The sequence below is a fragment of the Miniopterus natalensis genome, chromosome 2 (assembly GCF_054644295.1).
Source record: "Miniopterus natalensis isolate mMinNat1 chromosome 2, mMinNat1.hap1, whole genome shotgun sequence".
NCBI lineage: Eukaryota > Metazoa > Chordata > Mammalia > Chiroptera > Miniopteridae > Miniopterus > Miniopterus natalensis.
Window position 1 is genome coordinate 146,105,156 of NC_142082.1, and position 25,945 is coordinate 146,131,100.

Consider the following 25,945-nt stretch of genomic DNA (forward strand, 5'->3'; position numbering starts at 1 on the left):
AGCTATGCCCCAGGCTGATACAGTGCAGCCCCCAAAGCCATTATCTTCCCAAGTTCAAAGTGCATTGGGCAGGAGCCCTCTGCTGTCTTTGATGCCCTCCCTTATTTAATGCAACTTCATCTCTCCGGACAAAGTCCCAAAAGAGGAAACTCTTTCTTTTTTGTTTCTCTTTTTATTTTCTTCACAAGCCTTTATAGTCTTGTAAGGGGTGTTTATTAATTTTAATTTTTTTAAATTAACAGAGATCTTCTTCCTCCTGCTCCCTTGCTGTCATTGGTGGGAGGAGAGTATTTAGTACACCACTAGGAAGCTCTATGAGTCACATTCAACAAGTTTGGCTGTTGAGAACCTGAGAAATTTATAAAATCTTCCCTGGAGATAGTAGCAAGCTTGCAAGGCTATTGTCTTTCTGCAAAATCTTATTTTTGAATTAAAGATGTTGAATATGTCTTAGGCTTTTTTTCTTCGCAGTCCTTCTGTACTAAGCTAAAATCTTCCCAGGCAGAAGGATACTTAGGCTAGCTAAGGGGAATGCATTTAGAAAGGCACATTATTAATTTATAAAATATTATCCCTGTTACACATAAGAAAATAAAAATGAGTCCACTGTGTTGAATCTACTATATTAGTCTCAGTGGAGTTAAACAGTAAATAGCAATAAGATATATGATCATAGTACTCGAGGAATATGCACCTTAGTTTGGAAGATAGGATTAATAGAAGTAAAATAAACATAAGTACGGTAACAATCTAGTACACTTACTTCATGAGAATGAAGATTCACATGCTCCGTTCTTTACCCTGTTTGCATTCTTACTATACCAGTGAGCCTGGCATGGGGAGAGTTCCTGCCCTGCCAATGGTAATAATGATGAGAGTGGTGACGCTGTAGCTGGGTCCCCAGTTCATTACTGTGGTCCTCTTTCTCTCCTGGCCTGCCAGCCCTGGAGCTTTTAGAGACATAGGATGTTGTATAATGGCTTGAGTTCTAGCATTAAGCCTTGCATATATGGGGGGCATTTTACGGGGTGATCATCAGCTTCTTTTTCTTCTCCCACAAGATATTCTGAGATTAAAAAGCTACCTTCAAAATACCTGTGTCTGACACTGGATTCAGAACATCATTGTTTGTGAAGCGCCAGAGTGCCATGGTAGATAGATGGATTGTTCTTAATTCTGGAAAGCAGTATAACTGAAAATCCCCAAATAGCATTTGTATGTATCATACATATAGAGGTCAAATGGAAAAGGAGAGATCATTTGGGCAACTTAAAAATTATTGGCCTGAGAAAAACTAGAGAAAACATGTTAGAGGATTTATTTTGCATCAGTCTTCTTAAATGGCTTCCATTACTTACAATAAGATGTTGTAACGCTTTGGCATATCGTCTGAAAGGGGAGAGTATGGAAGGAAAATTTGATTTTTTTTCACCTGGAACCAGGGCTACTCAACTGTTGCAGCAACTTAAAATGCAAGAGATTGCAGGAGGAACAATATTGATATGACAGATGATAATGGTTCCAGAGGACCTGTGCTGATCAATATTGCTTAGGGAGTTATAAACTGAGGACTCTCTTAGTGGGGTTGATATGATCAGACCACAGTGGCACTGAAGAAGCCATTCCCATCTGTGGCATTGAGAATCTTCATAGAAACAGAATGTGCATGTTGATGCCTGCACCATAGGCTGCCTGGCAGTGCAGGGATTTTTCCTTAACATTGTTTGCGGGTAGTTTTTATCGCGCGCTCTACTGCCAGCCAATGTAAAACATATAAATACGTTTCCCGCATACAATGTGTTAAGATAAATGCATCATGAACTGTGATGACTCCAAAGGAACTTTTGTGATCTTTGGGGCTCAATAATCTCTAAATATGTACTTGTTTAGTAATGAACCACAGATGCTAGGAGAGCACTTTTACAGACATCTGTCCTATAAGTTGTCTCTTAAATGGCTTTATACCATGTATATGGCCAAGTCAGTGACTTCAAGGGATCCCCCCCAATCGTTAGTCCATATGGCTTTTAGTGCTCTGGGTGTAAATGTTCTGAGTCCATTTATGTTATCTTAGCATTTTTATACATCAAGGATAAGCACTGCACTAGCATGGAGCTTAAGTAACTTTCTGATCTAAAGTCTTGAATTTTGAAAGCCTTCAGGATTAACCCCTTGACACAGACACTAACCAAGGGAGTCAAAGAAAAAGTACATCTTGGCTCAAAAACCTTCCCTGGAAATAGAGGCAAATTAAATTTTGAATACTGCCTACTAAATGAAATGAATACTTCCTACTAAGTTAATGATGTATTTAAGATTTTGAACTGGATTTTAAAATTGAGTAGATATATTTGTGCTCATCTTTGAAAATATTTTTTTATGTTCTAATTTATATATAATGCAATGCACAGATACTAAGTATACCGCAATGAGTTTTACAAATACACATACCTTTGTATCCCATATCTCATCAACCCAGGTACTCCAACATTTCTCATATAAAAACAGTTCCAAGCATCTTTGGGCCTCTTTCCATGATCCCTGCCACTCTCCCTTGCCACCCCCACCTTTGAGGAAACTCTGATTTCTATAACCATAGCTTGGTTCGGCTTGTTCTAAGTGCTTCGTATAAATGGAACAGTATGCAGCTTCTTGTGTCTAGATTCTTTTGTTCAGCATAATTTTAAAATTCATCTATGTTGCACATCTGAAATTTGCCCCTTTTTATTTCTGAGTTGTACTTCATTGTATATCGTACTTTATTTTTCCATTCTTTTGTTGATAGATATTTGGGTTGTTTCCCATTTTTGGCTATTATAATTAAAGCTTCTATGGGAATTTCTGTACGAGTCATTTTTATACGTATGCTTCCATTGATAAAGGAGGCAAGAGCATACAATGGAGTAAAGACAGTCTCTTCAATAAATAGTGTTGGGAAAATTGGACAGGTACATGCAAAAAATTGAAACTAGGCCACCAAATTACACCATACACAAGAATAAACTCAAAATGGATAAAAAACTTAAATGTAAGTCATGAAACCATAAAAATCCTAGGAGAAACCATAGGCAGCAAAACCTCAGACATCTCTTATAGCAATATGTTTACCAATACGTCTCCTAGGGCAAGGGAATCAAAGGAGAAAATAAACAAATGGGACTATATTAAAATAAAAAGCTTCTGCACAGCAAAGAAGCCATCAACAAAATGAAAAGGGATCTCACTGTACATATTTGCCAATGATACATTTGGGAAGGGGTTAATTTCCAAATATATAAAGAACTCATGCAACTTATCAAAAGGAAGACAATCCAATTAAAAAATGGGCAAAGGACCTAAATAGACACTTCTCCAAAGAGGACATAGAAATTGCCAAGAGACATATGAAAAAATGCTCAAAGTAACTAATCATCAGAAAGATGCAAATTAAAACCATAATGAGTTATCACCTCACACCTGTCAGAATGGCTGCCATCAGCAAATCAACAAAAAATAACTGCTGGCGAGAGTGTGGAGAAAGGGCAACCCTAGTACACTGCTGGTGGGAATGCAGACTGGTGCAGCCACTATAGAAAACAGTATGGAGGTTCCTCAAAAAATTAAAAATGGAACAACCATTTGACCCAGTGATCCCACTTCTAAGAATATATCCTAAGAATCTTGAAACACTAATCAGAAAGAATATATGCACCCCTATGTTCATAGCAGCACTATTTACAATAGCTAAGATCTGGAAACAGCCCAAGTGCCCATCAGTAGATGAGGGGATAAAAAAGCTGTGGGACATTTACACCATGGAATACTATACAGCTATAAAAAAAAGAAGGAACTGGGGAGAATATGATGCTAAGTGAAACGAGCCTATCAGAGAAAGACAAAGATCACATGATCTCATATGTGGAATCTACTGAAGAAAATAAACTGATGAACAAAATAGATCCAGAGACATGGAAGCATGGAACAATCTGATGAATCTCAGAGGAAAAAAGGGGAGGGGGAGAGAAGAGATTAACCAAAAAACTTATATGCGTATACACATTACCGCGTAACCCATGGACACAGACAATAATGCAGTTAGGGCCTGGGGGGGTGTGTAGGAGCGGGGTGGAAAGGGGCAATGGGGGGAAAAGGAGGCATCTGTAGTACTTTCGACAATAAAGATAAATTTAAAAAAAATAATAATTAGGAAGGGGATTGCTAGCTCATAAGGTAGGTGTATGTTGAACTTAATAAGACACTATTAAACTCTTTCTAGAACACTTGTACCATTTTGTATTTCCACCAGCAATGCCTGAGTCTTCCAGTTGCTCCACGTTTTTGTCTTATATTTGGTGTTGTAAGGGTGTTATTAATTTTTAGCTATTCTAATGAGTATATAGTGGTATCTCCTCTGGCTTTAGTTTGCATTTCCATGATGATGAACAGGGCTAAGTACCTTTTCGTATGCTTATTTGCCATTCATATATCCTCTTTTATGGAGTTTCTGTTCAATTTGTTCACTTACATTTTATTGGTTTTTAAAAATTGAGCTTTAGGAGTTCTTTACGTATTTTTTTTTTTTTTTAAATATCTGTATTGATTTTGGAGAGAGAAAGGGGAGGGAGAGACAGAAACATCAGTGATGAGAGAGTCACCGATCGGCGGCCTCCTGCACGCCCCCTGCTCGCACCCCGCTGGGGATCCAGCCTGCAGCTGGGGCACGTGCCCTGACCGGAATCGAACTGCAGTCTCCTGGATCAGAGGTTGATGCCCAGCCGCTGAGCCATGCCGGTTGGGCTTTACATAGTCCTATTACAAATTTTTGATCACATATCTTTACACATATATACATATATATAAATAATTTCTCTCATCTGTAGTTTGTTTTATTAATGAAGTCTTTTGTTGTCAATTAAAACTGATTCATTTATAAATAAAATGTATGCACATAGATCCTGATAATAAGAAAGCCTTTGAAGAAACAAATATTCCCCAGAGAATGCTGCAAAGCTCCATTCTTTCCAAAATCTTCATTTTTTTTTAGTAAGAAAAGACCCATACATAACTTCTGAATGACTCTGATACTTGAATTATCAATCACTGAGGTGATTAAAGCAAGAAATATTAACATCTTAACTTATAAAGCCTTTAGATGAATGGAAGTTTTCGTTTTCTAGGGTTGCTGTAACAAATTACCACACACTCTGGGGCTTAAAACATTTCTTCTCTGAGACACTTCTTCTCTCACAGTTCTGAAGGCCAGAAGTCCCAGATCCTGGCATTGACAAGCCTCTCTTCCTAGCTTCTGGTAGCTCATGGCAATCCTTGGTGTTCTGTGGCTTGTAACTGCAACTTTCCAGTATCTGCCTTTGTCTTCATATGGCCTTTCCCCTTTGTGTGTGTCTGTGTTTCTGTGTCTTTGTCTGTTCACACGGCTTTCTTATTAGGATATCAGTCATTGGATTTGGGGCCCACCCTAATCCACCCCAATCCAGTATGATTTCATTTTTTACTAATTCCAAATAAGGTCATATTCTGAAGTTCTGGTGGACATAAATTTTGGGGGGACACCATTCAACATACTAGATTTGCCTATTTTTTTAAATGAAGTCTTTTGGTGAACTGAAGATTTTAATTTTGATGTAATTCAATTTATCTTTTATTATTTTACAGCTGATACTTTCTATGCTCTGTTTAATAAATCTTTGCTTATTCTGACTTTTCAAAGATATCCTCCTGTGCTTTCTTCTAGAAGTTTTACAGTTTTCACCTTCTATCATTTTCACATTGAGGTCTATAATGCATATTGAATTTATTTTTGTTTTTATGGTAGGAGAGAGCACTCATAAAGGATATTTTTCTACCCTGGCCGGTGTTGTTCAGTGGTTAAAGCATTGGCCTGTGCACCAAAGGGTGCACATACCTGGACTGCAGGTTCAGTCCCCGGCCCCAGTCAGGGCACATGTGGGAGGCAACTAAGTGATGTGTCTCTCTCACATCGATGTTTCTCCACCCCCCTCTCTCCCCTTCCCCTTTTCCTTCCACTCTCTCTGAAAATCAGTGGAAAAAAATATCCTCAGGTGAGGATTAAAAAAAAAAAAGATATTTTTCCATGTGGCTATCCAGTTTTTCCAGCATGGTTTATTGAAGACATTATCTTTTTTTCATTGAATTGCCTTGGTGCTTTTGTCAAAATCTGTTGAATATGCCTCTGTTTCTAGACCCTGAGCTGTTCTGATACCACATTGTCCTATAAATCTTATAGTAAGTCTTGACATCAGGAAGTCTTCCAACTTCCTCTCTCCTTCCCCCTTCCTTCCTTTTTTAGGATTTGGCTGTTACAGGCCCTTTGTATTCTAATGGATTTGATTGTCTCAGAAAAATGCTGAGGTTTTATTTCTGATGAGCAGTCACTTTATTGGAGGATTGTCATTATTCTGTGGTCTTGTTTTTAGGATTTGTTAAGGTAGCCGTTACTCTAGAGCTAGCGTGGTTTCACTCCTAAGGCTTGGCTTTTCTGGGCTTGAATGCTCTTGGGTTCACAGAGGTCTCTCCGCTTTGGATGCGTATACTCCAGTGGCTCCCAGCACTGCCTACAGAATCTCTAGGAGCTGTTCTCTGCCAGTCTATGAGTGTCTCACTCACTGACCACATAACTCAGTTACTGGCCAAACTTGGAAATTCACAGGATTCTTGGGATCCCTTTGCAGAGTCCTGGAGCTATTCCTCAGCAAATCTCTTGCTCTTCTACCCCTGCAGCAAAGATTACTGCTTTCTCTGTGAGCTCCACCTGCTTCTCTGTGCCTCAGCCTCTGAAGTGTACCCAGGCAGAAAGCTGTGGTTCTTTCAAGGATCTTAGCCTTGTGCTCTCTGCTGTGTAATGACTAAAAATAGGAGCTTTCTCTATTTTGTTTAACTTTATACCTTTAAACAGTAAAGGGTAAGTCTGATAGCTGTTGCTGCATTATGGCTGGGACAAGAAGTCTGTGCTCTCTTTTTGGGAAAGAAAGATGTAAATAGTATTGCCAGTCAATTAGATTCTTTAAGATATCTAATATTTAAGAATTTGATTTATAGAAAGTTGAGAACAGGTACACAATATAGAAGCAAGAAGTTTGAAAAGGACCATGGTGTACAGTTAAAGAAGTTCAATTACTTCTGGCAATCAGGGAGATTGCAGAAATTCTGAAATGTCATATAATAAAGCCTGACAATTTCTGTTCCCTTCTACCATCGTACTTTCAGCTAATAGATTTCTGAGGCACTGCCCGGTACACATGTTCTCTGGTCTATTTGTTTTAAACTATTGAATTGTAATAAAATTATTGTGGTTTTCCCCCAATAGGTCGTTATGCCAACTGAAAAACACTACTTCGGAATATTAAAAATATCTAGCTAAAGGATCTGACTGCTCCTGGTGTTTTGCAAAACTACTTATCTTCTCAAAGTCAGACACGTAAACAACTACCTTAGACAGACATTTCCAGCATTTTATAAGATATCTCTTTTCCACGTGTTTGACCTATTTCTGCCTTGGAGAAAAAAAGAGAGAAAATGAATTGCTGTGTTTCCTGTGGCACTTTTGACAACGCATAGTGCAATTTAAGCCAGAGATCTATAAAAAGGTGGTTGAAATTTCTGTTGGTCAGGGAACCTCTATGTTTCATTGCTTTCTTAGGTTTTTTTAAGAGCAGGCACAGTATATAATATGCCATTTAGAAAGAAAAATAAAGAATCTTGCTTAGGAAAGTACATTTCAACATTAAAGCTATAGATATGTATTTTGAAGCTACTCTAGGCCAGTTTTGATATTGACTTTTTGGATACAGAGAGACAGTAACAACTTAAAACAAAGACCACTATTTGAAGTATCTTGGATGGTTTAGTCAGTAATTTTCAACCATGTACATTGAATAAACCCTTTCCAAAGGCAAAAAAATTATTGATGTCTAAATTATTTGTATTATATTGTTTCTTAAGTTAATCGAAACAAAAACCAAAATTAAAATTCCTTCTGCTAATAACACTTATGCTACTTTAAAATCAAGGTACATTTACAATTTATAAACAAAGCCTTAAATACAAATTAACATTAGTTTAATACGATGGATAATGTTTTGTTGAAAAACCAAATTACTGCTTACAACATAACTATGGTAGTAACTGCTGGGATGTAGGTTCTTTTAAGCCCAATTCATGTACTGCTGATCCAATTCTCCCATCACTTTTCTGTGAATACTGCCAAACTTTTTTTCTTGCAATATTTAGTGATGTAACTTGGGCATCTCTTGGCCTGACACCATAATTTATGTGTTATATAATCTTTTCTCATTTGTGACAATTTAGTAGTACATGCAATTATAAACAAATGCAGTTATAAACAAAAACACTAAGAGAGGCACTGGAATTTCATGACAGTCCTCCAGAAGATAGTTTTCCAGATATTTAAGAGTATATAAATACTAACTTTAAAAATTACTATCATAACAAATCAGAAATTGATGCAGTTCTTATCATTAATATATGGATTGTTAGGAAGCCATCCATTTACATGCAGTTTAATAGACAATCTTGTAGCATGATCTAAAGAGGCAAAGATTGGATGCAGGGAGACCAGAAGACTATTGCAACAGTCCAGAAGTGGGATAGCAAGAGCTTGAACTAGAGTGGAAGTGGTGGACATGAAAGAGCAAGTCAGTGGGTGGTGACTGATTGCTAGCCCCAGTAGTCCAGTTTAGCTGAAAGATTTTATTTGTTCATTCAGTCACTCATTTCTTCATGGTCTGTTCACCTCTGGGGAAGCTGTCTTCTACGGTGACTAAGAATCTGATTTTTGTCACCTGCTGTTCCCTCATGGGTTTGTTCGGTGCGATAAAAATATGATCTTGATACATAGGAGGTTCTCAAAAAATGAGGGCTGTTACTAATTCATTCACATTTATTGAGTTTTAAATTATGTCAGAAAGTGGACTAAATTGGGATAGGAAAGACCTGAGCATTGTTTTCAAGGAGCTCTCTGTGTAACAAGGAACACTGAGGTGAAATCATGTAAATAAGCCCTGAAACATGGTAAGCCCAGCAGTGGTTAGCTCCACAGCACCCCGTGGACCGCACCCTGAGGATAAGTGACCACCAATGCCAGTGGGAGCTTCAGGGCTGCCCGGGGGGAGCAGGGTGCTGACAGCTGGAACGGGGAAAGTATTTAGGTGCTTGTTTGCCAGGCCAGCTACGTAAGGAAAGACATTCAGGCAGAGGCACAACATTTGCAAAGATATGGGGAGTTCAAGAGCTTGGTGCTTGGAGGTGTTCAGGTGGTTTGAGGTGGATGGAATACAGAGCACACGTGGGAGAGTGGCCCAGGGGGAGGGGGAGGGAGGAGTAACAATAAGACAACACTGAATTCTGAGGATGAGAAGGGACACTCAGCCTGTGGCGTCTGTCTTGCAAGTGTGAGCCATCGATCGTGGGAGGAGCTGAGAAAACCTGGCTGCCGGAAGAGCAGTCCAAAGCTGTGTTCTCAGGCACAGGCAAACAGCATTATCAGGGTGTGGAGAGCAGAATTCTTGTGGTCTTTTTCAGCAGACCCCTTAGGAAAACTTTTCATCGTGATCGTAGCCTTGACAGCAACGGAGGGAATGATAGTCCTCAAGCGAAAATTTCACTGAGTCAATTGTGTTAAACGTTTGAAAGAAAATTTTAATAGTGAAAAGAGTTTTGAATTAGATTATTACAAGTATATATTTCGTATTAATATTTCTGCATAGAACTGAAAGTCCTTTTTGGATAGCATTTTGTTTTTATATTATTCAAAATTGACATTATTCATAGGATTGTGCAGGATTTTCCTGGTTTTATGTGCTAATGCTTATGTTCTTAATAGATAGTTATGAAGAGAAATCTTTGGATGCTTAAAGCATTGATCTGGGTCATTGTTACAAATAATTCCTTTTTTATGACTTATGTTGCATATCATTCGTATGTAATAGATCATCTCATTTTTTCCTAGTACAGTTTTCTTTTTTGCTACTATCATCACTGTAAGTAACATGAAGACATAAACATAGACTCATTTTTCGACTAATGATGACAGTGCCTTAATTCTCTTTAAAATTTTAGCTTGTGATTACCAAGGTTGCCAAAGGGGCATATAAATATTCTGCAGGAGCATAATTAGTCCAATGATAGAGAATAATCCTTCACAGATGGCATAAAGGAATAAGAGAAATTTTACCAAGATTGTAATGGGAACAGGAAGCGGTGTAATATAAACTCTCACTCATGTAGCCCAGATTGGAGCGTGCGTGGGGAGGTGCGGGAGATGCCCAGAATTACCGCCCTCATCACACTCTGAACGCTGCCATCCTGCAGTCAGCAGGCCCTCCTCCTCCTCAGATATGGAAGCTGTGCTCCCAGACCAGCAGAAGATTTCCTAGTTCTGCATACTCACGCTCAGTTGATGAACTCACAGTCGTGGCTGTTAGAGGCTGATGATGCGCCTGTGGAGATGACTGTTCACATCCATATCTATTAGAGAGGTGTCCTGTTCTTCCTGTGACTTTTCTGTCACCCATAATGTAATAAAAATGGAAGTATTTTAGTTCTGCTGGAAGAGCTGGATACTTGTTCTGTTATCTGTCATTGAGGCTTGCCCATTTATCTGCTTTCCTCTATTTATTTATTCATTCACATGCACCAGTTTATTTCATGCATATCAATTTGGATTCTTTGAATATCAAAGTATGTGCATGTATGTGTGTGTGTGTGAGAGAGAAAGAAAGATAGATATTAATTGGACACATTGTGTGCCAAGCACTGTTCTAAGTGGTATATGTATGTATATACTAATCCTGGTCCTATATACTATTATTATTCCCGTTTTATAGGTGGCAGCCAAGGTAACCAAGGCCGAGAGAGGTTAAGTAACTTCCTTAAGGTATAAAATGATGGAAATGACATGGAAACCCAGTATACACTGACTCCAGAATACACACACTTATTCAAAAGTGCTTTTCAAAATGTAGATATATTTGTGCAATGAAGGATCGGTATTCACAACTTGTATATTACCTATGTAATTCATATTGACATTACTTAAAAAAACCATTTCTCACAATTGTCCCTCACGAGTAGTTGTCTGCTTTTTCAATATAGTCAATAATATCAGTGCTTTCACTAAACTTTCAACATGTCTATCCTCTGTTGACAATTTCTGACATCCTTTTTGTATTTTAGAGTACACAGGGATACCAGATTCCGGTACTATATTTCTCAGTGGGTTTTATTACCTTTAATAGGGGATATTTTCATGCTGTGTTTTCTAAATGTTAAAGACAGGTAGAAGGATTTGAAAATGAACCCCTCAGACTTCAGTCTCTAGATAAATTTGAAAAATGAGAGTGATAAGCTCTGTGGATTGTGATTTGCTCACGTTGTTCTTAGAGAGCCCAGGCTTCTGTATAGTACAATTGCATCACTGCAATCAAGTAAGCACTCCACAGGGTTCACAAAGGCCATCTTGCTCTTGGAGCTCATGTCTCTAGGAAACTATTCGCCAGTGACCTGTGCTTCTACTTTAGGATGATTTTAGGATTTTCATGAGACTGGCACAATATACAGCCTTAATGCCATAGAGCAATGCAAATTGATTGTATGTGAACAATTTAACCCATTTTTAGTTCTGTAAGGAACAAGGCTGTTACCAAAAGTGGGACAGAAAAGTCAAGGCCTTAGCAATCGGAAAGCCAAAATGTAGTGCTGAATCCTTCAAAAATATTTGAAAAAGTATCTGGAAGGTATGAATCAACTTGTTGAGAAAAAGACTTTAAATTATTCTTCAATAGTGCTTGGCTTCAAAGGTAGCTGTGTAGATACTCAGCTATGATGATAATGAGATGAGATGATGCAGGAGAGTGCTCAGCATCACATCTGGCTCACAGCAAGAAGTCAGTAGATGCTAGCTGCTGTTTGCTTGTCCAGCAGCTGTAAGTAGAGGTTAAGAGCACAGTCTCCACAATGGACTACCTGGTCTCAAATCCTGGCACTATCAGTAATCAGCCAGAAAGCCCACACAGTGGTCCTCAGCCAGAGGCAGTTCTGACTCTCAGGGGACATTTGGAGACATTTTTGGTTGTCACAGTTGGGTTGGGGTCCTACTGGAGGCCAATGACACTGCTGAGCATCACACAGTATTCAGAACATCATCCCCACAACAAAGAATTATCTTGTCCTTAAAGTGAATAGTGCTAAGGTTGAGGAACCTTGATCTAGAACAATGAACTCCTAGTGCTGTCTTAGCTAATAGAAAAAAAAAGCCCTTAGAAAAGCATCTTGTATAATAAACACTCAGTAAGTGTTGGCTCTTATTATTCATTCAACAGATATTTGTAGAAGGCTCACTATGTGCCAGGCCCTGTCCTAGATGCTAGGTGGACAGTAGAAGCAAAACAGGCCTGGTCCTCACCTTTGAGGAGCTTGCGTCTCTGACTGCATGGATCGCTGCCGGGGTGACCGCTGCTCCTGAGGGGAAGCAACGTCTGTTGTTGTTGGGGCCACCTCATGCTCTCCATGACTCCCCTCTCTAAAAGTACAAGATCCTTCTTATTCTTTTAAATCTCTCTTTTAGACTTTGAAGAATCCACCAAAAGAAGAAAAAAATTAGCCCCATCACACTTACCTGAGTTTTAGCATCACGAACCTCTCACACTGATCCATGTACAGATACTGCCAGTGTCTCCAAGTATATTTTGAGAGTGGGGAGGTCCCTTTCACCAGTGGCTCTACAGTTAGAGAGTCCTCTTTTATTTATTTATTTATGTTCAAAATATTACAGATGTCTCTTTTTCTCCCCACCAGGACTTTCTCTCTCCTCCCCCACTGGCCGTGAGTATCCTAGTCCCTCAACATCAGGGCTGGAATCCCTGAGTTTTATCTATACCCTCCCCCCCTTATTTTTTTCAGAGTTTCCAAGAGCATCTCAGGCTCCTGCTCTTGCTCCGATAGCATATTGTGGCTGAGGGAAGGAGAGTCTCTATGCCCTTTACAGGCGATGTTTAGGGAGGAGACATTCTTGGCGTCCTAAGTGGGAAGTTTGCGGCTTCACCTGGATGCCAAGCCGCAAGGGTGGTCTGTATCAGCACTCTCAGACTTGGGTACAGAGGCCTTGTATGCCAACCATTTCCAGTTCTTGAGCCAGTTCTGACAGGACAAGGAGTACATTGGTACCCCACCCTGATAGTGTGGGGATACAACCGATTGCAGTTCGCTGTGCTAATGACTGGTCCCTGTTGTTCCTAAGAAAAGCCCTGTGCTGCGACATGCCTGAGTCTTAGCTTTTCCTTCTGCCCCACTCTGCTGGTCCAGTTTATATAACTGGGCTTCTGCTTTGGTTTCATCTTAGCCCTGCAGTCTCTGAATAGGCTGATTCCAGAACAATTATCTGTTTCTAACCACCTGTCTAGACTCTTTCCACTTCCCGCCTCCCTCCTCCCCAACACCTTGTGCTCTAGCAACATAAACTACCGGTAGGTCCTTGAGTGCGCCACGCTCCTGCACACCGCCACGCTTTCGGCATTCTGCTTCCTCTGCCTGCATTTCCCAGCTTGAACCAAGTCCTAGTTCACCTTTGCCTCACTGACTATTATTAGATGTTGAACTGCTGGCTCTCTTCTTCAGCGTCTAGTCTACAGCTTACTCAGTTATCCTATCTTTCTGTCTCATCTTGGATTCCAGATTTCTCGCTTTCTCATTGAGGCACCAGGTACTTATACTGGATTCATAAACCAGGATTTATTGGATTTAAATCAACTACAGCATACTGTGGTAGATTGAATCTTCTGAGGACCTATAACCATCATGTATAAAAGTGCAGGACAGAGTCTTGAAAACGGATCAACCAATGGTGTTTTGAAACTGCCAAATTTGTAAATTGAAGATTGTAGCAAAATGTATATGAGTGTATGCATGTGTTTGTCTGTATACATGCACACACACATACTGATATACGGTATTTATATCTTCTACATTTATGCATGTACTTTATGAAACAAGGGAAGAATGAGCACGAATGCTAAAAATAAGAAATAAGAAGAAAAACAAAATTAGAGTATATTTCTATTGAGTGAATGTGAAATTGTATGGATATGGGAGAGAGGGTATGCAAATGAAGAAATATGTGAATGAAGCATTGGATGTTGGTATTTAAAAAGGAAACATTGTTGATGTTTGGGCCTAATTTCCTAAATTCAAAATGGAAGCATATCTTTCCATTCAAAATGGAAGCAGATATTTCACATATCTGTATGTAATTCAGAGCCATATCTAAATGTGACACGATGGTAGAAATACCCACTTTACCTTTCAAATGTTAGAAAGAAAACACTTTTGTGGAAGTGAACGAAATGGGTGAATTGAAATAAGGTTCAAAAAGGAAATTCTGGAATGAAAGAAAGCAACTTGTATTAAACTACACTCAGATACTGTGGTTTCAATAGAGTTTAAACCCTACTATTTTTCTTAACCTGGACTAATGAGATAGTTGGACCTAGTAATTAGCATGGGCCATGACTTCCAGGACCTCTCCATAAAACTTTGTGCAGGATCATTGTTTGCGTGTGAGATTATCAGGTGCTGCCTAGAGCTGTTTGGCAAGTCCAGGGTTATAAACCTTGCTTCAGTGGAGAATTAGGAAGGATGGAAGTGACATACAGCCAAGGTAGGCATGTTGTTTTCTCTTCCAAACCTTGAAAAGGGAAATTAATTCAACTTTATTCAACAGATATTATTGAATTCCTTCGCTCGTCTTGGGCTATCATTGCTAGTAGTTATTGGGATAGAAAAGTGTTATGGATAGTTCTTGCCCTCAAGGAGATTAAAATCAGTCTTTCTGAAGATATAAAACTGTCATATAAAGCTATCAGACAAGAGACAAATATATAAGGTAGCACAAAGTACAATACTAAAAAATAATGGAAGTACATGGTAAATAATGACAGCTGTGCAATATCGTGAGAGGAAAAGAATTGTTGAAAAGGTGGGATGTGACATGTCAAGTCCTGATTGCAGTATAATTCCAGGATTATTTTAATGCCCAGTTCTCTGTTTTACAGAGTGTAAAATATAGTGAAGAAATTATAAGTAGACCACTGTATAGACTTTTTGCCTGAATTGTTTTAAAAAATCTAATGTTACACAGAAAGAGAAAAAAAGGACATTAACTTAAGTGTTCTGAACATTCTTTGTAGATCAGTTCACAACTATCCCCAAAACTAATGATAGAGCTTAGAGAAGACCAGTTTAATGCTTGGCTCTGAAAGGTATTTCTGGTTATTGAATTAGAAATTATTTTTTCTGACATTCCAGAAATTTATAGCATTTCTAAGAAAAATTTCAACCCACATTGTAATCATCTGAGGGGAAAGTTTTGAATCTATCATCTGAGACCCTCTGTTATTCTTTCTAAGAATGCTCTCATCTCAGGATGCTACAGAAGACAACTTCTTTTCATAAATATAAGATCCCCATGTAGATGTGTCAGTTCATATTCCAAGGGGAAAGAAGAGAGTCTTTGGTCTTAATAGATGCAATACAAAACAGTATATTGTAAAATTTTGTATGTATGATGGTTTAGTTCATTGGGGTTATCATTTACTCCATCTTTAAAATCATAATATTAATCTAGGTGGCAATGCAAAGGAATATTTGAAGGCAAAATAAATCTGTAACCTTTACTTATTTGAGCAAACAACAATGCACTATTATGAAAAAGCATAAAAATAGGTGGCAAAGTCACCACCAATAAATAAGACAATTGGCCTTATTTATTGTTTTCTACATGGACTGTGCCAAAAAAGGAGAATTACAACTTGGTCCCTGCCCTGGGAAAGCTTATCACAGAATGATAGAAGATAGAATTTGACGCAAAATATACATATTGACAGCAGTGATGAAAATAAATTAGCGGGTGGTATTTGCCCCCTTTCTTTTCTGCTTCCATAGCATCTAGACTTGTTCTTACTAAGCATCTTAGCACATTGTTTTGGCCTCCCTTTCTAACTAACTAATGATATAAAAATTGCTCTTTATTTAGGGAAAATTATATCTATATTTGTTGCTTTCAGGGGTCAGTAAACTATGGCCCTACAGGTCAAACCTGGGGACTATTTTGGTATGACTCCTTGAACTAAGAACAGTTTTACATTTAAAAATGATTGTAAAAAAAAAAAAAAAAAAAGAGTATCTAACAGAGGTGTATGTGGCCTGCAAAGCCTAAAATATTTACTCTCTGGCCTTATACAGAAAATTTTGCTGATTTTTGTTTGAAAGAATGACCCCCCTCAAACATCTGAATGAGTCATAGGAAACTTTTGGAGATGTAGTATTTAGGGATTATACATTAGGGATTATGCTCAGCTCCTGTAGCAGAGACACCCAGAATGCAGTGCTCAAATAAGAAAGAAATGTATTGCTCATCTAACAGTCTAGAGGTAGGCAGGTGATTGGTTCCAGGGCTGATGAGCACATCTACCATGAGGTTATTTGAGGCTCCACAATGCCCTTGTCCTCATTGAAGAACTTGACTTACTACCACAATATCTCTATTCCAGTCTGAGGGAATGGAGAATGGGAGCAACCAGTTTCCTTTTTGGTAATAAAGTGTGGATTGTAGCACATGTCACTTACACTCATATCCTATTGGCCAGAACTGAAGTCACCTGGCCACTTTAGCTGCAAAGGAGACTGGGGAATGTAGTTTCTAGCTGCACGGCCATGTGCTCAGGTGGAAGTAGAGAGTTTTATTACTAAAAAGAAGATGAGAATTATTGCTATTGGAGGACAGCTAGCTGTCTCTGCTACAGTGAGGTAGACAGTTCGTAGTGGTGCATTATTCCTGATATTTATGCTGAATGCTCAGCATATAGCAAGTGCTCAGTATACATTTGTTGAATTGATTAAAGTCAGCAGGAAACAGTCTTTAGCTCAGGACTGGGCACTGAGGGAGAAACCCTAGCCTTGAAATGGGGGAGACACAAGCTTGGTAGGATTAGTTGTAAAGCTCCTGGGAATAGACAAATCAGTAGTGGAGACTATGAAGTTTCTAGTAAGGTCAAATCCAGAGATTAGCTTACATAGGAAGTGAATCGTCTGTCCTTTATCCAGGGGTAGTATCAGCTTTTAAATAGTGAAATTAATATAGAAAAATTCATAGGGATGGGAAAAACCCCAAGAGGGTGGTAAGATGGGATGGGGATAGGGTGTGAGGATGAATGGGAATTGGGGAGATATCTAGGAAATGGGGCAAGCCCAGTAGCCCCCAAAGTTTAAAATCAGACAGGTCTCGTTTGAGCTAGCATTCTGACCGTCTTTAGCAGGATTCATCCATCCCTGAGATACAGCAGAGAGAGCTGGCAAGATCTTGACAAAACATCAGAATCTCAGCAAAGCAGATGGGTCCACAGGGCAGAGTTTAGAGTGCTAGGCCAGGTAACTGAAGCAACAGCTCAATTTAGTAGATTGGGCCAACAGAGCAGGGCTGGGAAATGATTTCTTTTAGAGGCCACAAGTTATCCAAGTTCTTTTCTGTTGAATCTTTGAGCAACAAGACTAAATTCTGAGCCCCGCTTCTGGCTTTCTGTCATCATTATCAGACCTGGCTTAGAAACCAAGGGGAGGAGTTGACGTGAGGGCTAGTGTCTGAAACTCTGGGCTGAGAAACTGATTATATGTGCCCAGTGTCCTTTGATACTTTATAATGCTGTTTTCTTTCTTGCAATGAAAATACTAGTAGTTAAAAATAGCACAATTTTGATAGGGTGATTAATCATGATAAGTGACATTTTGGTGTGTTATTATTCTAAAATAATTTGATTATTATAATTAAAGCAGGATAAAAGCAGAGCAAACTCCCAAAATTGATGTCTCAGGTCAAATTGGCCTATTAGGTGGAAGAGGAAATTGTGCGTTTCAGCACTTCGGTTCCGCATAATTGATGGGCACCATCTCTGGCTATTCAGCAAAGATCCTGCTTGAATGTGTTTGTGCAGTCTGAAGCTGTGGAATTTATAACCACCACATTTTATAGATGTAAAACTATATTGTGGGTTTCCATTGCTTTTTCTTGTCAATTAATAAGTATAATTAAACATTAAATATATATAATGGAAATATCACCTTGATCCTATTACTTGTTATTTTCACACAAATAGTTTTAATAAAGCTGAGCCTAACAGCACTAGCACATTTGTGGGTAAAAAGATAATCAGCTGTTTGGATGGACATTTTCTTCTTCTTCTTATACTTCTTGGAGATGGTATGGATATTTGATCAGACCTCAAGGAAAATAAAGGAATGGCTTGTGATTCAGTTTTCACTTAAAAAATCAGTATATACATTTCTCTTTTGCACTTATACCTAACTCTCTTAATAGCTAAACATTTTATAAAAAGTAATTACACATATATTTAATGTATAACTAGATACTCAATATGGCATAATTTACAAGAGGGAAAAATGACCTTATTTATGAATTTAATATTAAGGTGAGTACACTTTAATATTAATGTGAGTAGTTTGTTAATTTAAGCAATAGCTCATACACAAATAACTGGTGTCAGCATACAAAGGTGCAGCTGAGCTTCTTAAACTACTGTTAAGGCCAAGACCAGTGAAAACTTATTTATCTTTTTATTTTTAAAATAAATTTAAACATTTTATTTACTCAAGGTTTCAGTAGCTTTAGTCAAGGTAGAAGCATGTTTCTTAAAGTATGATAGTCCACAAATTTAATTTTCCTTATTTATTTAAAACATTGGCTCATGATATTAGCTGACAAATTCTATGCATTCATTTGGATTCAATTTGATATAGTGTTTTGGATTGGTTTAAATAAAGATCCAGCAAATTACTAATTCTTTTAAAATATTTTATTCATTTTTTAAAAAAATTATTTATTTTTATTTTTTTAAGTTAAATTTATTGGGGTGACATTGGCTAATAAGGTTATATAAGTTTCAATTTAAAAAATTTTTAATTGCAGTTGGCACACAATATTATATTATTTTCAGCTGTATAACAATATTACTGATTCTAAAGTCTGTTACCTCTGTTCAAATGATATTGAGACTTCTGTCTATAGATAATGAAGCATTATCAATGGAGAAATACAATCAGTTTATTAGTTGTGGACGGCATCATCATCATCATCATCATCATCATATTCATCATCATCAATTCATCATCATCTCTTTAATTTGTTTAATATTTCTGCTGATTTGATCTGAGCAGAATTGCAGTTGGGAGAAGAGATGATAAAGAGGATGCTGTTTTGGCTCATTTATCCTCTTGATTTTGCTGGTTACAAAACAGCTGGTAATTTCACTAGTAAGATTCTGAAGGACTGCTTCACACTAGTCCAAAGCATTAATCTAGATTACAAACTCAAGTGCCAAGTTTAATTTTAATCTACAATGAGCATTATGACAGTGAACTAAACCATAATACTCATATTGGTTGATCTCTACTGCTTTCTCTGAAGGAAAATAAACCCGGGAAGCCAAACTATTATTAGAAAGTTGTTAGCATGGAATCAAACAAAAAATGGAATGACCTTAATAAGTTGTATTATAACTATTATGTATACAATTTTAATACTTTAATTTTAAGCTCCAAATTATAGAGATGTTTTTATTGTTTGTAGTCCTCCTGCATCTTTACATTTTGTTCTACATTATTAATGAAAATTCCAACAAATGAGTCACAAATGATTGGCTTAAAGTCAGCCATTTAGTTGCTAAATCCAGGAGTAGAACCTGGTGTTGTTTTTGTTTCATTGAATGGTTGGTTGATGCTTATGTTTCTGATTATATTCATGTATGTATGTTTTTATGCGGCTTGATATTCACAACATTAAGTCAACAAACATTTTTGTAAGTAATACTTGAAGATGCATATGTTTATTGCGCATTGGATCAAGTTATAATTAGCTGTAGATTTGAAACAAGTTTTTGAGATTGTTTTGGGGTTTAATGAGAATATAGAAGGAGAATTTCCAGGTTGACTTTCCAAGAGTATGTCCTTGCCATTTCAACCTAGTAATGAAAGGACATATAGATGAATAAAGGGTGAGTATGTGGCATCATTAGATGTAGGTTTGCCCCATTAAAAAGTTGTGGATTACTCATACATTTTGGCCAATAACTTTTTAAGAAGAATTATTTGAAAAAAAATTTTTTTTAAAGCTTTTGGTTTTAAAATTTAATGCAATTTATAATTCAATAGTTTAGAGCATCTAGCTGAGAGATTACATGATATAAATAGTTTTGTAGATTTGAAAAGCCTGAATTGATCTGAAGATCAAGAGAAATATATTTATTTGTCTTCAGAATATATTTTTATGACAGCTAACTTAAAATGAAGATTTGTCTCCTTTTCAGAGGCTGCATCATCATCATGGTGGTAGGGCACTGCTGTGTAATAATAGGAAACACACTGGTCTGAGTTGCGATCCTGGCTCTACCATTTGAATTTGATGGGTTCATTCCTACGTCCTATCCTAATTGCTTTTGATCCTTCTGTTGGAGGAGGTCGTTGAAAGGATGTGACTGCCAGTTAACCCCTGAGCTGGATCCAGGCAATTGGAGGCTTCTCACCTCCTTCCTTGTCCTTGGAATGTATGCTTTCCCCACCATTCCCAGGAGGAGCCAGTTTCAAGGATGCAGCCTTCAGAGAACAATGTGTTGTTGGGATGATCTTCACTGAATATGTGACTGAACCCAGTTAAGGGCTCTATGTAAACTTTTAAGATGCTGGTGGCGTGGGCAGAGATCTACTTGTCTTTCAGCAGCCAAGACAAGCCTCATATGTAAATTCCTTTGCATATTAAAGCTGCCACCTACCAACCTGGCGTGGCCTGCCCTTTTATTCAGTCTGGTCTTGCCCTCCCTGTACTGGGGCCAGTTTCAGGTTTCACCTGGAGCCTCCCGAGGTTTCCAACCTTAAGTTCCTAATATAGCAAAGCCATAGAAATGACCTCTGATTTTGAGTCACTTATGGTGATAATCCCGAGCCTTGGCCTCCTTGTGCCTCTCTTTCTGCATCTGTAATTTCTATTATTATGGACCTAGTAATCCCGTTTACTCCCAGTGCTCTGAGGCTTAAATGAGATTTGTTTTGTTTAAGGACTTTGCAAACTGCATATGTAGTGTTAATAAAATTTTAATAGCTTTTGAGATTGTTACTATTATTTTGCCTTGAGAGTTTGCACTCTAAAGACGTGGATACATTGAAGGGAGAGTAAGAGCAATGGACAATAGCTATAATAATAGTTCCAATTTGGTATATTTATAACCTGAATTTAGAAGACAACATTTTGGTGAGTTGAAACCTTCTCAATCAAACGTACTATACCTTAGATTAGACTGTTTTTATAATTGAATTTGCACACTTTACTTTTATTAGTCTGGTTATGTGGAGGGGAAATCAATTTAGGTTTCTACACACTGCAGATGGGATAGGAACTGTCAGTGGGCAGAGACTCATTTAATTCATGATGGCAATTGTAGTGATGCAGTTTAAGTGCAAAAGAAAAGAATTCTTATCAATTTCTTTGTTACTGAAAGATGGATAAATCCCTTCTCTTTACTTTTACTACTAATGCACTAAAACTACTTTTAAAAACTCCACTCTGAATTTCCTTTTCAGTAAACACCCATATTCGCTATCACATACATAAACGCATTGAGCTACAGCCTGCCAGCCTATTTTAGAAATACCAGTCTCTCTCTCTTGCTTGCTCTCTCTCCCTCCCTTTCTCCTTGTAACTGTGTGTATGGGGCATACATAGCATGTTGTTTAAATCCCTAGAAATTGTTACTACATCCCCATATGAACTCATCACTCCATCCTGGTAGTCCCGTGACTAAAAATGAATCTTTTGATGTAATTGCTTCTGAGCTGCTTCATTATTTATTAACAACTGCTTTAAAATGCCACTAGTTGTTTTCTCAGTGGGATTTTTAGTCTCTGCACACAATAAAACTAGAAAATGTTGAGACAAACTTTTGTTTTAAACTCAAGCAGTTCTTCAACTAAAAAGATCCAATGCAGCATGGGCATGTTGCTAAGTTTTTCTGTAGGTCTTAGAAGTAGCATTTAAAGGCTCTTTTCCTCAGCCTGATTTTCTCTGAAGGCGCAATTTTGTCAGCCCTTCTTGGAAAAGAAATTCAGTTTACGTTGAATTTTGCCCATAAAAGAATGATCATTTATAGTTCTCTAGAAACAGAGAGTGGTAGGCAAGATTTTATCTTAAGAATCATGTGATTGCCAAAATATTTTGTGTCCATTTTCACATGTGGAAACTGACATTTTCTGACTGAGTTTGGGATACTTAGACTAAAAGTAAGCTCAGAAAATTGCCACGAGGGTATTATGGCTCTTGGTAGTTTTTGTGGCTTCCACAGTCTCACTGCTTGTAAAATAAGTATCATAATCCTAATATCCAACACATGGTGTTTACTGCACACCACATGCAGCTAATGATCTCTGTAGCTGGCATTGGAACTTCATTCTGCTGGGTTTAGAATTTGTTCTGGTAACCTGCACACTTTATCTATGCTTATTCCTAACAGGAGACCTTGTTGAGAAATTGCTTAATACATACCTGAATTGAATTATTAATTCCTAAACCTGAAATGATAACGAAAATGAAGTAAAGTTAATTCTCACATGGCCGTTTCTTTGACTTGATTTTCTGGTGAGGAACAGAATTGGGTCGTATAGTAATAATCACGGGAACTCAGAAATCCCTCTGAACATTATATAATCCTTGAGATGAAAATAGAAGGCAGGAATGCTAATTTTACAAATTGGAAACAGAAACGCAAATGGGGAAAGTGACCTTTCTTAAAATCACTTCTCAGCTAGTGACTTAAGGAACTAAAAATGTTATCTTACATAATTACTTTTTCTGGATTATTTTCTGCGGTGCTGCTCCCGTCTTTGCGTGTCTCTGTGAGCAGCAGTGGCGCGCGGATAAAGGATGCCGCGTTCCCAGGCAGCGCACTTTAGTGGGGAGGACCCTGGGCCAGACACTGACATCCCCATTACGCAGCTAGCGTGCCGTGGCCTGTGGGCGAATCCCAGGAGTGCTCCTTGGCTCATTTTACTCACGGAAAAGGGAAACAGGAATGGTTGTCCCTGTCAAGCTTCCAGGGGCTTTGTGAGAACAAAATGGAATGTGGGCTCAGAACTATTACATTGATCATGGCAAGAATTGCAGATTATTGTTAAATATTAGAGTTATGAATATCTGGACTGAGCAAGTTTCTCTTTGGAAACAACAAAGTTTCTTTTTCCTAAAACTTTGAACAAATACCCTGGGCCTGACTTCCTTGCCCTGGATAGGTGCCTGTTCCTGATTCCAATACTGTAGACTGGGGTGGGTGGGTGCTGATTGATCAGGGTGCTTACAGCACAGGGGAAGCTTTGGGTTAAGAGTGGGGAGGGATCATTCTTCAGTGGTAAACAAGAGGTGGTTTTTTTTCTTTTTTTCTTTTTTCTTTAACCAAGAGGGTGAGTTGATGATGGTGATGGAAACAACAGCTGCCCATTACACAGGCACAGGAGGTCCTGCCTGTCCGGCCCAGCGCCCCTGGCAGCCCTGTCCCACAGCGGCTGCTGTTCACTGTTTTAGACAGGCCCTGCCCGTTTGCACGGCTCTGCTTTTTCACAAGCTTTCTCCCCTCCTCTGTAGCTGGTGAGTTCCTGATCAAGTGCCATTTATTTTGTGAGACCCTTCCCTTCAGATGGCGTTGGCAGCTTTTCCCTCCATGATCCAACAACACTTTGTGCCCGTGTGTGACAGCATTTCCTTCATTGTATTGGGGTTATTTGTCCCTTCCTCTAGTTTATGGGTATCTTGAGGGCTTCTCCATGTCGGTGTATTTCCAGTGATGGACTCAGACCAGGTGATTGCATTTTTATTCCATAAATGTATAGGGCTAGAATGGTGGGGAGCTTTGGATGAGTCCTGTAATCTCTGTTTCATCAAGGTGGTGGTTCTCAGTGAGATTCCTGCTGCACTGCTCCCAAAGAATGCTTGGAAAGGTGCGAGCGAACTTAGAGTTGTCCCGGTGGCTGGGGATTGGGTGCCACTGGCATTCTTAGGGCTGCGACCCAGGCATGCTAAATGTTCTGCAGTTCATGGAACAGTTTTGTCCAAGGAGGTAATGTTTTCTACAAATGCAAGTGGTTTCCCCACTAACTACTCAACTAGTCTACCTAGTCTAATGCATAGAAAATAGAATGATTTGATCACACAAAGAAACTGTTTCTGGTTCCCATAAGCCCACTGCACACACTATGAATAGGCGAGCCTTACGCTCAGTTAGCAGATGGCGTGAATGGTGGGTTTTTCCTGTCTCTAATTCCATTTCTCTCCCTATGTACTTCCTTCCTATCCTTTGGGTGCTAAGGCTGGAGTGCAAGACTATACCAGGTAGAAGAGCTGGGTAGATGTTTCTGCTCTCTCGGGCAAACCTCCCTTGGCTAGGCTTTCCCTAAGCCAGGGGAGAGGCATATGAGAATTAAGTTCTATGTAATTCTTGCAACAAATATGGTAAGGTAATTTGATCTTAATGTTTCATCCACTGCACAGAAGGCTGAGAGTGACTAATTACAATGATCTTTTAAACAATCTATTTAGAGCGAGCCTTCTGGCTAAAGACATCAATGTGGAACATGGCACATAGATTTAAATCCACTTTTCTGTCATGAGCTGTCAGGAAAGCTAAATGCCTCTATCATGGTCTTTTAGGCCCTGTTCTAGAAAGTACATCTTTTTGTTCATTCATGACACTGATGTGGCTATAGTATCCAGGGTATAGGAAGTGTGTAAGGAGAAGACTTGGGAGTGTACCTCTTCAGACAAGGTTCTTTGATTCTTTGCCTCAAAGGTGACATTTTGGAAAAAAAGATTCCTGAAACACAAGTTCAGTAATTTATGTGGTTTACTGTCCTGTTATATGTAGCATAAAGTCTTGTTGAAAGAATTTACCAGGGGAGTCTGAAATCTGGTATTTATCAGTTATTACTTGATAATGTTTCTTGAAAGATGTTGCCTGTGAAGAGTACTTTGTAAAACCAAGTTATATTCTATTTAGTGTGTGTTTCTCTTTTTTAGACACACCCAGAAGTATAAAAGCATCCACTGCTACAGCTGAAGAGTTTTTTCAGAAGCTGAGAAATAAACATGAATTTACTATTTTGGTGACCCTGAAACAGACCCACTTAAACTCCGGAGTTATTCTCTCCATTCACCACTTGGATCACAGGTAGGTGTGGCTGCTGGAGTTCCCCGTGTTTTTATTATATGAGGTTAAATGAGCACATTAAAGAGAAGTGAACAAAAGCAAGATACCCTATACCTAAGATTGGCTTAAACAGCTAGAATGATTTTGCTACATTTTGCAAAATCCCGAACGGAAGTCATGGAGACCTGCCTACAAGCAGGGGCCTGTGCTGTTCATGCTGCTAAGAGCACAGGGAAGTCACCATTCCTAAAACAGACGCATTAATCACCGAATTCCTCATGAGACGGCTTCCTCAGTGTCAAAGTCAAGCATACTTCTTAATTTGTGACTAGCTAGATTCAAAAACGCTATCTTCTGTTCCTTCAGGAAAGGGCCTGGGCTTAGAGTTTGACGGTCTTAGGGTTTTATCCCTGACATCACTTTGGTCCCCGCGATTCTTAGACCGCACCAGTTAACGCCGTGTTCCCGGGCGCGCGTGGAGCCGAGTGCTGTTCAGAGTTCCCCGCGCCTCGCGTGTGCAGAAGCACGACTGGGGGAGCTGGTGGGGGGCTGGGGGAAGGGAAAGGAAGCTCGTACACACGTAAACCGCTATGAAATAACACCAGCATAACATGGTTCATTCCTTCCCGAAAGAATACCCGCAGCTCTGCCAGCGACAGTTTCCC

General features: G+C 38.7%; 1 protein-coding gene across 2 annotated transcripts in view; it reads left to right on the forward strand.

Moving 5' to 3' along the window:
* The window catches only part of NELL2 (neural EGFL like 2), a 285,918-nt gene that overhangs the window by 19,777 nt on the left and 240,196 nt on the right, over positions 1–25,945 (forward strand). For both annotated transcript variants that reach the window (XM_087814712.1, XM_087814711.1), the window contains exon 4: positions 25,151–25,301. In XM_087814712.1, the coding sequence (XP_087670838.1) occupies positions 25,151–25,301 (151 nt within the window). The remainder of the gene's footprint in view (positions 1–25,150; positions 25,302–25,945) is intronic.